At 43.1% G+C, this 19,182-nt stretch overlaps 1 protein-coding gene across 1 annotated transcript in view; it reads right to left on the bottom strand.

Annotated features, from left to right (window-relative positions):
- LOC130120537 (ATP-binding cassette sub-family C member 4-like) overlaps positions 1-14,782 on the bottom strand; it is a 50,808-nt gene extending 36,026 nt beyond the window's left edge. The window contains exons 1-14 of the mRNA XM_056289116.1: positions 14,686-14,782; positions 6,841-6,951; positions 6,492-6,612; positions 6,139-6,363; positions 5,944-6,033; positions 5,231-5,394; positions 4,994-5,119; positions 2,583-2,832; positions 2,367-2,474; positions 2,138-2,227; positions 1,491-1,682; positions 1,111-1,205; positions 899-985; positions 288-384 (exon numbers count right to left, since the gene is read on the bottom strand). Coding sequence (XP_056145091.1) covers positions 288-384; positions 899-985; positions 1,111-1,205; positions 1,491-1,682; positions 2,138-2,227; positions 2,367-2,474; positions 2,583-2,832; positions 4,994-5,119; positions 5,231-5,394; positions 5,944-6,033; positions 6,139-6,363; positions 6,492-6,612; positions 6,841-6,951; positions 14,686-14,759 — 1,830 coding nt within the window. The 5' untranslated portion in view covers positions 14,760-14,782. The remainder of the gene's footprint in view (positions 1-287; positions 385-898; positions 986-1,110; positions 1,206-1,490; positions 1,683-2,137; positions 2,228-2,366; positions 2,475-2,582; positions 2,833-4,993; positions 5,120-5,230; positions 5,395-5,943; positions 6,034-6,138; positions 6,364-6,491; positions 6,613-6,840; positions 6,952-14,685) is intronic.
- Positions 14,783-19,182: the final 4,400 nt, after the last annotated feature.

Here is a 19,182-nt window from a genome sequence, read left to right as displayed (position 1 = left end):
TATAAAGGGGGGGACATAAAGTTTATAAAGGGAGGGCATAAATGCCTTTTGGTCTTGCAGAACTGCTTTAACACCTGTGTTTATCATGGCCCACATCTTTTCTCCTCTGGGAAAACCCTGACGCACAAGCACACGTACTGAAACAAATACTACACTTTCTAATGCACATGCAAATGCAAACACACACACACACGCATGCATGCATAGAAACACACTTGCACACACGCACACACTCGAACACACATGCACACGCACAAATACACACACTCAAACACAAGCATACTCACGTCCTTCAAGACAAGTATCTGGTCAGCAGCCTTCAGATACTGTAGCTGGTGAGTAACCAGAATGCGGGGCTTCTTCCTCAGAAGTCCACAAATGCACCTGAGGAACAAGGAGAATCATGAGTTATCTACACATCGTGAGGAACAAGGAGAATCATGAGTTATCTACACATTGTGAGGAACAAGGAGAATCATGAGTTATCTACACATCGTGAGGAACGAGGAGAATCATGAGTTAACTACACATCGTGAGGAACGAGGAGAATCATGAGTTATCTACACATCGTGAGGAACGAGGAGAATCATGAGTTAACTACACATAGTGAGGAATGAGGAGAATCATGAGTTATCTACACATCGTGAAGAATGAGGAGAATCGTGAGTTATCTACACATCCTGAGGAACGAGGAGAATCATGATTTATCTACACAACGTGAGGAACGAGGAGAATCATGAGTTATCTATACATCATAGGCCATCCACTTAATGCTCAGCCATAAACACATAACACATTAACAGCCAAGGGAGTGACTTAACCCATTTAAACTGACCTCTCTCTGGGCAGAATAACTAGGGGTGTTAGATGAAGGTAGCTACGCTGCACTAAGACTTACTCTTCAAACAGGTGCTTGCCCACCTCAGCATCCACAGCACTGAGTGGGTCATCTAGCAAGTAGATGTCTGCATCCTGGTACACCGCCCTGACAGAGGAACACACACAGCGATTAGGTGGACTTTCCTGACAAAATGAGAGAAAAGTGTCTCCAGAAGCCAGACAAAATGAAACAGGGGCTTTCCCCAAAAGAAAAAAAAAAATTCCACGCACCTGGCTAAGTTGACCCGTGCCTTCTGTCCCCCGCTGAGATTTGCTCCTCTGTCCCCAATCACTGCCAAGTCACCATCTGGCAGCAGATCCACGTCCTAAATAGGGTTTTTACTGCAACACTTATCATAGGAAGTCATTGATATTCACTACAGTGTGCAGTAAAATGTATGTACACTGAGAGCAAGATGTTAAAGTACATCTTTGTTAATGATGAGACCAAACAGTCTGAAGGGGACCCGGTGGTGTAATAATAAGGAACATATGACTCAAAGACCCCATTTACACCTGGCATTGACATTAGTCCTGGGTGACCAGATAGCAATCTGATGGCACCAGAGATGCACACAGCAACAGACACATGCAGTAAACAGTAATCTCACTCTCTTAAGGGCGCAGGCTCTGAGAACCCTCTCATACTTGTGCGGAACGAACTCTTTGCCAAAGAGGATGTTGCTCCGGATTGTACCAGGGAAAATCCAGGGTTCCTGTGAGGAGTAGGTCAGCTCACCTCTCACCTTGACCATGCCCCTCTCCTGACTCAGCTCCCCCAGGATGGCACTGAGAAGAGAGGACTGGTACATAAACACACATAAAGCCATCATCAAGTAGTGTAGCGACAAATTCAGTCAGTAATTTTATTCTATTTTCCCTTGTTTTATTAATATGCCAAGAAGGTTTTTTTTTTTAATGAGACACAAATGCAATGTCTGCCACCTTTACGCTCTGTTACCTGCCATAGAGGAACAATATCTATCTGTCTCAGTTGTTTTAAAATAAAGAATGCTATGAGTGCTACCATGTCATGTCACATTTCAAATTTTACAATAATGTGAAGGCATTCAATGGAAAGACCTCATTGTATCAATACATCTCTAGGGTTGTGATTGTTTTAGCACACAATCACTGACTGTCATTGTTTGATAAGCCAATATTTGGTATCACCACAAACACAATAACAGAATTCATGCAACAGCTGACATTATCATGTGGTGAGGTCTTCCTGAAGTATCAAGACACTAAATCTGACCTTTCCAGCTCCAACGGGTCCAATGACAGCCAGCAGCTGCTCCGATCTCACAGTGAAAGATATGTTCTGTAGAGTGGGAGCATCCAGCATCTATGAGGGAAACGAAGATTTAAATTAATCCACACATACTGCAGATAAATTCTTACGGGTCACAATGCTGAAGCAGCCTTGATGTACATTTAAAATCAAATGTGTGAACTGAATACATGTGACTCGGAACAACCCTCACCTTATTCCAGTAGCATATCAAATCCTGGATCTTCACCATGCACTCCTTTTTATTTTCTACAGGAAGCCCAAGGTGATGAGGGGCAACTTCATCCAGAAGAAGAAAACGCTAAGAGAGAGTAGACACATTTACACTTTCAAAATCCATTGAGGACACCAGTGGAATCGGCACAAACTGGTCACGTAGACCCGCGACCCTTTCCTGTCGGCTATTTACTTTGATCCTTCGGATGCTGATGAGGGCCTCGGAGATTTTCTCGATGGCCGAAGGAAAGAAGAGGGTGATGGTGAGCCTCACCGCTCCGTACAGGGAAACAGCCACAAACACTTTGCTTGCAGACATCCTGTTCCCTGTCAGCACGTAGACACAGAATGTGATGAAGATGATGACCTTGCTGGCCACGAAGAAAGACGCCATGTTTAGTCCGCGCAGGTATGAGCTCTTCATTATCTTGGAGATCTCCTTTCTGCACAACAATGGAACATGGTGACACTTAATGCCTTTTGCCAGAGATTGGCTTATTTGTGGCAGCTGATCTGATTCATCAGGGTAATCAAATATGCTACTAAAGTGCCTGTTGTGTTGTATTGACAGGCTTTTCACTGCAGCTACTCTCTGCGTCCTTATCTTTCATCTGGTACCAGCACAAATAATCTCAGAATCTACACGATACACTGTGCTGCAGTATTTTGCGCTGCCTAAATACAAACTATGTAATGACTGCAGATTACAGAGTTCACGCAGTGATGTCTTTTAAGTAGTTCATACTGTAGTATTTGATAGAGGGACAGCAATTTTTGTTGCACATATTGGAGGGTAAAACTGAAATTGTTAACACTGGGCATGGAAGCCATGTGGTCTTGTGTGGAAAATATCACATCATTTAAGGCAAATTAGCTTTGTAACTAGCCTTTCAAAGATCTTGGTGTCAAATGATGGTGAGCTTCAAATGACAGCCAGTCATTATCCTTTAGCCTAAGTTCAATTTTTCATCATTTTTTTTGTAATTATCAGATGAGTGGAAAAGCAATTCATATTTTGCTGTAGGTTTTTGGATTGTATTTTTTTCCCTCCTTTTTCTCCCCAATTGTACTTGGCCAATTACCCCACTCTTCTGAGCCGTCCCAGTTGCTGCTCCACCCCCTCTCGATCCAGGGAGGGCTGCAGACTACCACATGCCTCTTCCGATACATGTGAAGTCATCAGCCGCTTCTTTACACCTGACAGTGAGGAGTTTCGCCAGGGGGACATAGCGTGTGGGAGGATCACGCTATTCCCCCCAATTCCCCCTCCTCCCCCGCACAGGTGCAGTGGCGCCCCCAGAAATTGTTCATAGGGGTAGCCAAATGGGGCCACTGAAAATCTTGGGGTGGCACACCAAAACCAAAAGCCATGACTGAATTTCGGGAATTCTATGATGCTGTTGTAGTATACTGTATAGGCTAGTTGAAAACTGTCAATATGAGAGTTAAGAAAAATATACATTATTGATTTAAATGAACAGCACCTAATATAAAATATCAGATAGAAGCATATTCTGCATAATCAGAAGCATATTCTGCATATGCGACTCGTGGCTGGGGGGGCCAGCGGGGGGGCCAGGGATAGTATCAGGGTGGCCGTGGCCACCCCTGGCCACCCCTTGGGGGTGCCACTGCACAGGTGCCCCAACCAACCAGAGGAGGCGGCTAGTGCAGCAACCAGGACACATACCCACATCCGGCTTCCCACCGGCAGACAAGGCCAATTGTGTCTGTAGGGATGCCTGACCAAGCCAGAGGCAACACGGGGATTCGAACCAGCGATCCCCATGTTGGTAGGCAATGGGGATCGCTGGTTCGACCATGCCACCCGGACGCCCATAGGTTTTCGGATTGTTTGTGTATTGCATCAACAGAAGCTGCAGATTACTCACCTAAGCATTTATGAAACAAAACACTGGTTAAATTTATTCCTCTGTCTTGAAATAGTGTTAAACTCATTGGCTAACTCTTCACAGCAGCTACAAGTACACTGTCCTCCAAATACTGCAGATTAGAACTAAACTATGTGCTAAGTACTGCAGCAGTTCTTGTTAACGTCAAAAGTGTATCCCGAAGTGAAATTTGGCTGAAAAAATGTCCAGGCCTTATGGATCATCTAAATGTTGTGTAACGGAATTTGAAAGATACTAACTTGTTAAGGTCAATAGTAAAGTACAACAGGGTAATGTGTGATGCTGCAAATACAAACATTACTATTATTTACATGTGAAATTATCAATTTGCGAAGTAATCAACAAGACAGTGTACTATTTGATCACTTGTATACTAATGGCTTATGAAATTATGTTATTTGTTCTTCACTTTTCTTAGATTAGGTAGTCTCCATGAAGTTAGGTAACAACATATAACAAAAAAGAACCAAAAACGGAATACAACTGAAATCAAAAGATTAGAGCAAGTTAAGATTTTGCTATATATATTCTCAAATGGCAGAGATTTGACACAGTAGGTTAAGTTTCCCTTTGTGATCAGTCACACGTGCAGATAATCCTAATCTGTTTTACTCCGACACCTGTCAATCATAATCAAACAAATGCATCATTGTTGATAAGAACACGACAATCCTTCTGAAACTTCCCTTACCTTCTGATTTCATCGACCAGAGCAGAAAAAGGCCTTTCCCAACCATACATCTTTATAATACGGATTCCAGAGACTACTTCATTCATTGTTCGTATCCGCTCATCTGATAAGGCTGCCGTTTGGCCCCTAGAAATGGTAGAGAAAAATTAGAACAATTGAATACTTTGACAAATGGGTCGCAGGGCAGACACATTTCAGACGGCATCTCGCGGCGTCCACCAGTATTTTGCTATGGACCTGAGCGTTGAGAAGAAGCGTCCAAACATGGTCTGCACTGGAATCAGGAAGACGAGGACTGCCATTCCCGCAAGGCATGATGGGCCAATCAAATGCAGCAACAACAGCAGTACAGCTGTGGCTTGAAGAGGGCCAACCCATAAAAAGTGCAAAAACAAAGTTACCTGTGAACACAGGAGAGACGTGCAGTGTGCTGCTGAGCTGTAACCTGTGTCACATAACAGCCACATCCCATCCAATATATACTACTTCTGAATATCCATCCATCCATCCATTATCCAAGCCGCTTATCCGAATTCGGGTCACAGGATGCTGGAGCCTATCCCAGCAGTCATTGGGCAGCAGGCGAGGAGACACCCTGGACAGGCCACCAGTCCATCACAGGGCCGACACATTCACACCTAGGGACAATTTCGTATGGCCGATTCACCTGACCTACACATCTTTGGACTGTGGGAGGAACCTGGGGCACCCAGAGGAAACCCATGCAGACACGTGGAGAACGTGCAAACTCCACACAGACGACCACCCAAGATGACCCCCAATGTTGGACAACCCCAGAGTTCGAGCCCAGGACCTTCTTGCGGTGAGGCGACCATGCTTACCACTGCGCCACCGTGCCGCCTACTTCTGAATATGAAATATTTAAAACCTATTTCTGAATATATTCATGTGTCTAGTACATACTTGTGACTATCACTCTCAGACCGTACCTCGTCAAACTTGTTGACATCGTTGGATAGAAGGTTCACGATTTGTCCCGTGGTCGTTTTTGCCAGTGCTGCACTGTTAAGACAGAGAGCCTACGCAGGGCAAAGGTTACAAATACAATGAACATGGTGGGCCGAGCGCAACATGTTCAACATGTTTTCACAAGAAAGACTTACAGATAACTCAAGGAGACTGACCTTCCGATATATCATGTGGCACATGGCAACCCGGATATTCATGCCTGCTCTTTGGACATGGTAGAAGTAGAGGTGGTGAAGGACAGCCAGGCTTATGGTTGACACAGAGACACCGACAGCAAAGCCGTACGCCTCTTGGAGAGCAACCTTATTGTCAGGGTCGTAGCTCTCAAAGTACTCGATCAGCTTTCCGAGCATCAGCGGCTGAATCACTTTGATAGATTCCTGTTGCACAATGGAATGTAAAGGAGCAGATATGTGTATGCGCCATGTAAAAAGGTACCTGCATAACATACTAGAAGTGCTGTATAAACGAGCCCTAATGGGTTTATGTTTTCCTTGTGGCACTGTACCTCGATAAAGGTGTATATTCCAATGAGGGAGTATGATCTCCAATAGCACCGAATAAGAACTTTGGTAAGTTTTGGGGTACGCATGTCTTTGGCTGCCCTCTGAACCTCCTGATCCCAATAGCTTTGACAACCATGAAGAAGTAAAAGGAACAGAAGTGGTCATCCCGACTCGTTAACTCTGACTTTATTGCTTCTGTAATCTTAAATTTTGCTCAGTCACCATAATGCACACTACAGCACAGTATTATCATTATCTGAGACAAAACTAAAGACGTCCAACATTCTATCACACAAAGTAAGACCGTAAAAATTCATTAGCAATAAAGGTTACAAACGTCTACTCCCTTACCCCTGTAGTTCCTCCCCGAGTCTTTCAGATCCATCCTCTGGAAGAACCTGATACATGTCATCTTCTTGTAACTTCCTCTTGTAGCCGATTCTGAACAAGGGATTAAGCCAACTAAAGATAAACAGAACATGTAGGTTCAGCAGTTTAAATATACTATCATATTGTCCTAACGCTATCTCACTACTACTATACTGTTTATCCAATATGAAAGGACGCCCCTCCCCACCCCACCCCCCAAACACACACACGCACACACAGAAACAATCATGCACACACACATACGCACACAAACACATATGCTCACACACGCATTATTAAGTTTGCATTGGGGCATCTGGGTGGTGTATTGGTCTATTCCGTTGCCTACCAACACGGGGATCGCCGGTTCGAGTCTCCGTGTTACCTCCGGCTTGGTCGAGCGTTCCTACAGACACAATTGGCCGTGTCTGCGAGTGAGAAGCCAGATGTGGGTATGTGCCCTGGTCACTGCACTAGCGCCTCCTCTGGTTGGTTGGGGCGCCTGTTCGGGGGGGGGTAGCGTGATCCTCCCAGGTGCTACGTCCTCCTGGTGAGACTCCTCGCTGTCAGGTGAAGGGAAGTGAAGGGAAGCGGCTGGCGACTCCACATGTATCGGAGGAGGCATGTGGTAGTCTGCAGCCCTCCCCGGCTCGGCAGAGGGGGTGGCGCAGTGACCGGGACAGCTCGGAAGAGTGGGGTAATTGGCCATGTGCAATTGGGGAGAAAAAGGGGGAAAATCAAAAAAAAAATAAAAAATTGGATTGCAAGCACATGCTCCAGTTCCATTTGACTCACCCATTCCCTCATTAATTGTCTGGACTTAATGAGCGGGGTATAGGTTTTTCCTCAGAGCAGGAATTTATTCTAGCTTTGACGAGTTGATGGCTCTTATCTTAGGGGTAGCCATTTTGGAGTGCCATGAGGACTGCCATACCGAGTTTGCCAAACTACATACTACACACTCAGAGAGTAAGTAATGCATACTGCATAGCACAGGAGCGACTACTGACCGCTTACAATCCAACTCAAAACTGCATTAAACTCATTTCCTCTCCAACTTATAGATAGATGAGATTAATTTCATGAATTGTTTAACAATTTGATTTCTCAAGACGATTTGGTTAAAATGACTTAGATACATAAAGATAATGCACAGATACACTAACAGACTAAAGTGCATAGTCAATGGATTTCATTTAAATGTTGCATATATATATATATATATATACACACACACACACACACACACACACACACACACACACACACACACACACACATATATATATAGCGTTTTTCCCGGAACCGTCAATGGTGTTGAGTGCTCGACTAATGAGGAGCGGAATATCAACACGGATACATTTTAATGCATAGCAGTACAGGCCTGTTTCGTGGATCTCACACAAAATATATATATATATACACACACACACACAAAAAACAAAAAATATATATATACACACACACAGACACAATATATATATATATATATATATATACACACACACACACACAAAAGAAGTGATTAAATGCATGAGTGCCTACACTCATATGTCAGTACATGCTGTGCATACATTAACTCAGTTGGCAATTTCATATTCTGCTGTCTGTCTATGCCTGCTCCTGTCTTAAACTGAGATGGTCTACTGGATATTGTTGGCACATGATAACTGTTCGGTGCTTGATCAAAAATTTTGAGTTCTGACGATAATACAGTGTTAAAAATCCATCTGGTGTTGTCATGTAATGTTCTGAACTCTCTTAAAGCTCAAAACACTACCCCTGGTTAGACAGTGTGCTCTTTTTTTAAATTTTTTTAAATTTAATTTCAGGATGCATTTCAGGGTCCAAATGCTATACACGTTTAAGGCCTCTAGATAATGCTTAGAATTAAGAAAATATTAAAGATCATTCATTCCACTCTCCTCAATGAAATGCAAATAATGTGCTCACAAGAGAATTAATTAAATATAGGTTTTGGTGAGATAGTGCAAGAAAAAGGTTTCACGGCACTTATTTACTTGAAGATCTGCTACAATGCATAACTCATGGTCCATTTACAAATGCACTTTATAGCATCTGCACTTTCAGCTGTCCCACATTATTGCCGATTTTTTGGCAGTCAACCCAGAATCTTACTCGGGTGTTTCTGTTGCACCAGCATGAAAATCTCTCTGTATTCCAAGTATCTTTTGGTGAATTGGAAACATTATCCATCTACACCATTGTTAAAGATATTACTCAAATCAGATAAAGGCAAACTTCAAAATGAATTGATAGAAATATTTTTTTAAAAAGCAAATTAAAAAAAGATGCTTCTCATTCTTCTGTGCCTGTTCTTTCTTCATCTATCTCTCTCCAACCATCACTTTGCTTTTCTCTTCCTATCCTGGTTTTTCAATTTGTGAACAATAGAAGAAAAACGCTTCCATATTGCAAGCAAGCAAAACAAAGTATTGTAGAACTACAATACTGTTTTGCTCTCTTGCAATACACTCATTCATTCACCATTATCCAAGCCGCTTATCCCAACCAGGGTCACAGGATGCTGGAGCCTATCCCAGCAGTCACTGGGCGGCAGGCAGGGAGACACCCTGTATGGGCCACCGGTCCATCACTGGGCGCCCACACACACACACACACACACACACACACACACACACACACACACACACACACACACACACACACACACAGTCACACCTAGGGACAATTTAGTCTGGCTGATTCACCTGACCTACATGTTTTTGGACCGTGGTAGAAAACCAGAGCAGCCGCAGGAAACCCTCGCACACACGGGGAGAACATGCAAACTCCACACAGAGGACGACCCGGGATGACCCCCAAGGTTGGACTACCCCAGGGCTCGAACCCAGGACCTTCTTGCTGTGAGGCTACTGCGCCAACCACTGCGCCACCGTACCTTAATGTACTGCCAATAACTAAGGATAATAAATTAAACGTATATAGCGCTTTTCTAATACTCAAAGTCGCTTTACAATAAACGGGGTGAAACAAGACGACAGATAAACATAACACAAACATACAGTGGTGGATGGGAAGGGGGACTACAAGAGGGAGAAGCGGCAGCCACACACAATGCCAGCAGTACTCTCTGACTTGGAAAGATACAAAGGCGGAAGAAAAACAAACATCATAAATCACATAAATCACAGGTGAAGTCTGAAGAGGTGAGTCCCGACCAATGACCTGAATGTGGGCAGACCGCAGCAGTGTCCGATGCATTTGGGGAGGGAGTTGAGGGAGGGGGCAGGTCGAGCGCTTGGTCCCCAGCTTGCCCCAGACCAGGGGTGGACAAGAGGACGGAGGGCACAAGAAGGCAATGTAGAAAAGGTGTGTCTTGAGACGGGAAAAGTGGGAGGGATTCTGGGTCTCTAATGATTTGGGGGAGTGAGTTCCAGAGCCTGGGAGCTGCCCTGGAGAAGGCTCAGTCACCAAAGCCACGGAGGTTGGACCTGGGGGTAGAGAGAAGGGAGGCTGAGGTGGATCTGAGGGACCAAGCGGGTTGGCAGGGGGAGAGAAGGTCGTGATGTATGGGGGAGCCAGTTTGTGAAGGGCTTTATAAGAACCAGGATTTTGTAATTGATCCGGTGGGAGATGGGTGGCCAGTGGAGGTCTTTTAGGACTGGGGTGATGTGGTGCCAGGATTTGGTGTAAGTTAAAAGTCAGGCGGATGCGTTCTGGACCAATTGGAGTCTCTTGATAGAGCTCGCACTGATGCCATAGAAGAGTGAGTTGCAGTAATCAAAGCGGGAGGAGATGAAGGCATGGCTCAGTATCTCAGCAGCAGGGCATGCGAGAGAGGATCTTATTTTCGCAATATTGTGAAGGTGGTAGAAGGAAGTGAACAAAAAGGATATACAATGAATTTACAACGAAATGAATTACAATATACTATTACAACAATTTTAACATTACTTGTACATATACCTTTTTAAACCCTTTTCATACATCATGATGTTCCACTTTAAACATGAATGTGAATTGAATTATCAATACCAATTCATCTAACGTGCATTTTAACAACCAAAATCGGTTCAAACACAATGTAATTGAACCACAAACCATTAATGTGTTAACCCCACTAAAACTGAATGGCCTTAATGTCACCAAAATAAGTGCAATGCACCTTTAACGGTTCACCATGCTACCTCGTTTCTACTAACCAGAGCCAGCGCTTAGCTTAGTGATTAGCCTTTAGCTAGCGATCGACCACGGTGGTCATTTTGACCGTTTTGGATTTTCAAAGTTTAATAACTTTTGGGGGGGGGGGGTACAGACCTGCTGCTCCATCCTAAAATTGCAAAATTTGCATTAAAATGAGTTTTGGATCAATTGCGCACAAAAAGTTACGATAAGCTCTACCCAAAACGACCACGGGCGGTCAAAACGACCGCCCATGGTCGTCAAAAAAAAAACAAATCTAAAACGGTCTCATAGAACTTTCTATGAACTCGTTTTAGTTTAAATGTGTTGGATGAAACCAGGTTGACCATTAAATTAGACTGGGAAATTTCATTCCATCATTTTTTTATATATATAGTGAACAAACAGTGAATATTCCTTATCCCAGTTAGCTTAATTCAGGGGACTAGTGCTAAGCTAGCAAAGTGGCTAGCATGGTCGCTAACGAGCGTTATTTTTTGGCAGTTTAGGTTACGGTTGTACTTACACGTTTGTTTCCAGTCGAAATTATACTCTCGTTTAAATCGTCGTTTAGATTATAACTTCTAAAATTGTCCTAGCATTCAACTTCCGTTCGCGTGGCTTCATAATTAGACAAGAAAAAAAGTTAAAATACGTCGACAGTAAATTGCTGCGTACGCTAGCTAGTGTAACCTATTTTTCTGGACTTAGCCTGTTGGTGATTTTAAGTTCCTGTTATAAGCTGTTGCCACAGTATGTGCCTTGAGCTCTTATTTTGAAGGCTGAAGAGAGAGCGGAAGTGCTATACGCAGTGTTGTTGCTGTGGCGTTCGGTTGGGGGGAAGAATCCAAATAAAGTGGTCCTCGTGTGAAAGCGGAACCTCCGTATTTGTTATTTTATAGTTTCACACAGTATAGGCCAGTGGTTCTCAACCTTTTTCTCACCTGATCTTGGGGGAGGGGGGTTGCAATTTGATAGAAACAGTAGAAACTGCATTTTAAATTGCATTATAGCATTTATTCACTCTTTGGGGCAAAAATAAGAGCTTTCAGTTGTAACTTAGATATAGTTAACAAAACAGAATTCTTGTGCAGTAACTTTCAGATATATGTAACAAAACAGAATATGTATTCAGTAACTTTCAGATATATGTAACAAAACAGAATTCTTATGCAGTAACTTTCAGATATATGTAACAAAACAGAATATGTATTTAGTAACTTTCAGATATATGTAACAACAGCATTTTTATGCAGTAACTTTTAACAATGCAAACGGGAGCGAGATCTCTTATTAAAAAACAATAAATTACACTTGTGAAACAGATGTAATTAGAGAAAAAAGTCCTGTTACCCTCTATAGTTTAGGTAGATAAAGGTCTCAGTCACATTTGAGTAAAATAATCCTGTTTCTATAAATGTCATAGGATCTTTTTTTTAAAGATGTTTTATTTTCACGGACCCCTTGCAATTACACCACGGACCACTAGGGGTCCGCGGACCCCCGGTTGAGAAACACTGGTATAGGCGACACCTACGAACCCTCGGTTACATTGGTGGCAGCGGTGGGATCCGGAAGTGTGCAGATCCTCAGAAGTCTCTTCGGAGCGCGGGAATAACAAAGTGCGAAGGCGCACTTCCGGGGAGGGTGACGACTGTAAACTAGGAATAAGACACGTTAGCCCCCTAGCTAGCGGGTCTGACCCTTTAGCCGAGCGGTTAGTAATGTCGCCTTGTGGTGCAGTACACCCCGTGTCGAATCCCGCACCGGGCAAGAAAATCACCGGTTACACTAGCTACTCGAACTACCGGAGTAGCCTCGAAGCGTCGTCGTCCTCTTGAGGCGGAAGGTTAAACTAACCACCGATTCAGAGGATTTGAAGAAATGTGCGCCATTGTTTGAAAAAAAACGGAAGAGGACGTCGCCTCGGTTTCTTCCGAGTGCGCTTCCTGTTTCAGGTCGAGCCAAAACACTCACCCCCCTTTACACTTGGTTTTAAAATGCGTTCGGATCACAAGTGGACGGCGCAAAATATAAGCGTAACAAAACGTTTTGTTGACTCGGTTACTCAAACCACTTGCCGAGGTGGTCTGGGACGCATTTGATCTTTGGTAGCGTAAACGCTGATGCGTCCTGGCGCGTCCCCGACAAGGACGTCACAGGAAATACGTCATCAATGCGGGACGTGGTGGTTGTAACAGCGCGCCAACTTTCGGGAAAAAATGGAGAGAGGAGAGACGTGGTTGGAGTACAAGAATCAGCCCTGCCAGTCTCAGCAGCTGGAACAGTCCGTACATGTATATTAGCGCTTCAAACGTCTTCCAACTTCAGCTATTGTTTTCACAGCGGGTCGGCAAACCCGGCGCTTGGCTGAGGCCCGTTGACCTTGTAGCGGAAGTGACGCACAGCAACGAGTTTTGGTATTCAGTACATAAAGTGAAAATTGGAGGATTATGAGGCTGCTGTTTTCTCTGTGGGCCTATACACCTGTCATACTGCAACATAGAGGAAATGTCTTGGTTCTAGTAACAGTTGCCTTTGTTTCTTTTATTTTCTGCTTTTGTGCTGGAATTTCATGTCTTATGAATAGCATGTGGATATGGATGTTAAATTGTTTAACGGCGTGCATTTCTTTGTATCATCTGAGCTAATAAGATAAAACACAAAACAACTGTAAAAAGGGAAACCCCCCCTTTTTTTCTTGGAAAATGCCATCTTTTACAAGGTACACGCATTTAATGGGAATTTCCCTTTAGTTTACCGTGCCACTTTTTGAGCAAAACAGCTAGCTAAATGCACTATCAGCTCTTAAATATAATTTCCTGTCATGTTGTGTGATGGGCGATCCGGTTGAATTTGATTGGTCTAATTACGCGATTGATTGTGCATACCTTTATCTGTCTGTCTATCTATCTATCTATCTATCTATCTATCTTGTCTGTCTATCTGTGCGTCTGTCTATATCTATCTATCTATCTATCTATGTATCTGTCTATCTATCTGTCTATCTATCTATGTATCTGTCTATCTGTCTATCTATCTATCTATCTGTCTGTCTGTCTGTCTGTCTGTCTGTCTGTCTGTCTATCTGTCTATCTATCTATCTATCTATCTATCTATCTATCTATCTATCTGTCTGTCTGTCTGTCTGTCTACCTATCTATCTATGCTTTATAAACAAAGCCTTACTCTATTCATAATGACAGTAACTGGGTCACAAAAAATATCTGGATCATCTCCTGTGTAAACTACCGCGATGGTCAAAAGTAGCAAAAGTACCAGCAGGCGTAAAAATAAACAATAAATAAACAAACAAACAAGCGAACGAATACATAAATAAATAAACTATGCCTCCTCTCCTATATAGTGCTATTTGTGCTACGAGGTGTTTGGAAATAGTGCAGACGGCTTTACTGCTGTCCGCAAACCAAAACAACAACAGTAAACGTTTGGCCAAAGATTTGGCCAAGCGTCGCCGCGGGGGAAGCTGAGCTCTAAATCTCGCCCTGCCTCACGCCGGGAGCGTGAGACAGGGGCGTCCTATGCGCGGATGCGGCGTGAACGGCCACCTGCCATCGCGTCCGGGGACACTGCGGCTTCTCTGCCCACGCGAACTCTTGGCTCGCCTCACGCCAACCACCGCTGTCACCGCCGTCTTACCAGAAGAACACCTTGGAGAGCAGGTTCGCTGTCGCCGACGGATTATCCCTCGCCTCCTTCCGCGGAGGCTCCATGCGCCCTGACACCGGGAGGGACACAAGCTCACGTAAGGCGACCGCTGTACCGTAGGGTGGCAGAAGAAGGGGTGGGGTGGGGTGGGCGGTGGTGGTGGTGGTGGTGAGGGGGGGAGGGCAAGATACGAAAGATCTGGAGGAAACGCGTTTGTCTAAACGGCGGCGTGTCTTTTTAAAACCTCGAACAGGGTAGAGCCATTCGCGTGGGGATTACCTCACATGGGCGCTCTCGGCGGCGCGGCTCGGCTGTCATCCGCACGCCGTCTGCGCCCCGCCCCCGCCCCGCCCCCCCAGCGCCGCGATTGGCTGATGGAAAAATCCCCGTCGCTTGTCAAGCCTCCCTCAGCTCACTAAATGATGTAAAACGAACGACGGCGTCAAAATGGAACGTGAACACGTCATTAATGTCTTTTAAACGCGGAGAACAAGAAGTTGGACTCTATTGGGAATCGGTTACATTTTGCGCGGTAAACTTCGGTAACACTTTAGCGTGGGGAATGTAGTCACCATTAATTAGGTGCTTATTAGCATGCAAATTAGCAACATATTGGGCTCTTAATTGGTCATTATTACGTACTCATTAATGCCTTATTCTGCATGGCCTTATTATACAACCAGTAAGCCATTAGCTATGAGTTTTCCCTCTATAACCTCAGAAGTATTGCTTATTAGTAGTACCATCTCAATATGCTTTGCTTAGTATGGCCTTTATAAGGTGGTAGTACCACAAGAAGAGTTATTCTCCCTTACTAACACTTAATGAATATGCTATGTTCTTACATAACAACACACAAAACTACAAGTGTTCATAGTGTTAAATTACTGTAAATTAAGTTTTTGTTACTTAGAATATGTTCCCCATACTAAAGTGACATCTTGATCATTACTAATTCACTAGTAATTAAGTTTTTGTTACTTAGAATATGTTCCCCATACTAAAGTGACATCTTGATCATTACTAATTCACTAGTAATTAAGTTTTTGTGTTTCTCAACCGGGGGTCCGCGGACCCCTAGTGGTCCGTGGTGTAATTGCAAGGGGTCCGTGAAAATAAAATATCTTTAAAAAAAAGATCCTATGACATTTATAGAAATAAGGATTATTTTACTCAAATGTGACTGAGACCTTTATCTACCTAAACTATAAAGGGTAACAGGACTTTTTTCTCTAATTACATCTGTTTCACAAGTGTAATTTATTGTATTTTAATAAGAGATCTCGCTCCCGTTTGCATTGTTAAAAGTTACTGCATAAGAATTCTGTTGTTACATATATCTGAAAGTTACTGAATACCTATTCTGTTTTGTTACATATACCTGAAAGTTACTGAGTACATATTCTGTTTTGTTGCATATATCTGAAAGTTACTGAGTACATATTCTGTTTTGTTACATATATCTGAAAGTTACTGCATAAGAATTCTGTTTCGTTAACTATATCTAAGTTACAACTGAAAGCTCTTATTTTTGCCCCAAAGAGTGAATAAATGCTATAATGCAATTTAAAATGCAGTTTCTACTGTTTCTATCAAATTGCAACCCCCCTCACCCAAGATCAGGTGGAGGGGTCCTCAGGGTAGATCAAAAATACGCAGGGGGGTCCAGGACCCCAAAAAGGTGGAGAACCACTGACTTAGAATATGTTCCCCATACTAAAGTGACATCTTGATCATTACTAATTCACTAGTAATTAAGTTGTTGTTACTTAGAATATGTTCCCCATACTAAAGTGACATCTTGAGCATTACTAATTCACTAGTAATTAAGTTGTTGTTACTTAGAATATGTTCCCCATACTAAAGTGACATCTTGATCATTACTAATTCACTAGTAATTAAGTTTTGTTACTTAGAATATGTTCCCCACACTAAAGGGTTACCTAAACATCATATACACTAATGCCGATTTACAAAGGTTTCCCCCCAATTTTATTGGTTTCTTGTGCGAATTTAAAGAATATGTTAAAACTCTTGACTTTCGTTGACACTAAAAAAACCCTTAGTTGTACAAGGATATTTTCAGAGGGATGATGTCACTTGTTTCTTTTTTTCTCTCCTTTCTTTCTTTCTTTCTTTCTTTCTTTCTGTTTGTTTTTATGAGTTATCTCATTTTCATGATCCCAAGTGGATTTGTTTTGTAATTATTATTTATTCAAAGTCCTTTTTATTGTACCATTTTGTGGAGTATATGTCTGCTATATTTGTACATGTCAATATTTTTGCAATAAAGTTTATTAAAATATTTTAAAAAAAACACAAAGAAAAAAAGAGAATGTCATCCTAAAAAAGCATACTCTACTAAACGGAAGAAAATCTGGTGCTTACCTTCTAAATATTTGATTATCAATAAGGTTAAGGAAGTGACTTTTAAAATAATTCATCGTTTTTATCCCTGCAAGTTATTTCTACTAAGATTTAAAAAAAAAAAAGGACATTGATGTGGACTGCTCATTTTGTCAGCTGGTTCCAGAAGATTTATGTCATTTATTTTGGTCTCGTCCCCACCTTTGTACTTTTTGGCAAGATGTCGGATCCCGAATTTTCCCTTTCCTATGAACATTTATTGTTTGGCTTATTTACTTATAATTCTCGCAAATTTGATTTTATTACTTGCAAAATCACATATTCATAAATCTAAGTTTTCCAATCATAAACCATCTTCTTTAATTCTTGAAAATGAAATCAAACAATACATGACAACAATTCTATATTCTAAAAATAGGAAAGCTATTAAAACCGTAAATGTATGTACCCTTTATAACATTTTTGTGAGCTGATTAGTGATTTCTGTTAATGTTCTGACCGCCTGGCACTAGCTGTTTATTTGTATTTATTATTGTAACCGGTTATTTTCTTGCCCGGTGCGGGATTCGATACGGGGTGTACCGCACCACAAGGCGACATCGCTAACCGCTCGGCTAAAGGGTCAGACCCGTTAGCTAGGGGGCTAACGTGTGTTATTAGTAGTTTACAGTCGTCACCCTCCCCGGAAGCGCGCCCTCGCGCTTGTTCTTCCCGCGCTCCGAACAGACTTCTGAGTATCTGCACACTTCCGGATCCCACCGCTGCCACCAATATAACCGGTTATGTTCTTGCCCGGTGCGGGATTCGATACGGGTGTACTGCACCACAAGGTGACGTCACTAACCGCTCGGCTAAAGGGTCAGACCCGTTAGCTAGGGGGCTAACGTGTCTTATTAGTAGTTTACACTATATACATTTTTTTTTAAATTAATAAAAAAAAATAGCATGCTCTACTAAACTATACACTACACCCTACATCAGTTTACATCCTACCACCATGCACCAAATTGCCAGTTAGCCAGACTACAATTGTCTGGCATGTTGGGTTTGACAGGATTTTTTAGGACTGTTTATAAAAGAGTGTTTAATGTGTCCATTGCCATGTGCTTGGCGTTCTTGCCAAGCGGCAACCTCCGGAGCTGAAAGGACGCGCCAAACAAACTGCAGTCCCGCGAATGGCCACTTGAAGCTGAATCCAAAAGCGAGTCAATCCCCATGTTAAAATGTCCAACTTTACAGCAGAAATAACAGCCTTCAGACAGGAAATCACTGGTCTGTGTAGCTAATTTCCCCGTTCATGACGACTGTGCGGGGGGGGGGAATTTTTTATATAAGTCACCCGTTTAAATTATATCAAGGCTTAACGTTATGCATAATTAAGGGCGTGGTCGCTTTGAGTGACAGGTGGGTCAGGACCTGGTCTCAATGCGCATCCATGGCACTGTGTACATTTAAATAGCCGTGAACTTGTTTTGGGGTGTTGTCCGGTTGATAATCTATCCATGTAAAATAATGTTTCTTTCAGCAAATCTTTTAGCTACACTAATATTGTTCATGTGACGCAACCATTTCGAGTTGGTCTTGGCTTAGCGCGCGATAAATTTGAAATGAGCTGCCAAAGCAACACTTGTGAAACTTATACTGTACTTGACAATCTATCGGTCTTTTCAGGCGTCCCGGTAGCGTAGCGGTCTATTCCATTGCCTACCAACGCGGGGATCGCCAGTTCGAATCCCCGCGTTATCACCGGCTTGGTCGGGCGTCCCTACAGACATAATTGGCCGTGTCTGCGGGTAGGCAGCCGGATGTGGGTATGTGTCCTGGTCGCGGCACTAGCGCCTCCTCTGGTCGGTCGGAGCGCCTGTTCGGAGGGGGGAACTGGGGGGAATAGCGTGATCCTCCCACGCGCTACGTCCTCCCGGTGAAACTCCTCACTGTCAAGTGAAAAGAAGCGGCTGGTGACTCCACAAGTATCGGAGGAGGCACGTGGTAGTCTGCAGCCCTCCCCGGATTGGCAGGGGGGATGGAGCAGCGACCAGGACGGCTCGGAAGAGTGGGGTAAGTGGTCAAGTACAACTGGGGAGAAAAAGGGGAAAAATCCACAAAAAAATATATATATTT

Source organism: Lampris incognitus, chromosome 11, assembly GCF_029633865.1.
Source record: "Lampris incognitus isolate fLamInc1 chromosome 11, fLamInc1.hap2, whole genome shotgun sequence".
Taxonomy (NCBI): domain Eukaryota; kingdom Metazoa; phylum Chordata; class Actinopteri; order Lampriformes; family Lampridae; genus Lampris; species Lampris incognitus.
Note: the sequence above shows the minus strand (reverse complement) of the source record. Positions and strands in the feature narration are given on the sequence as shown.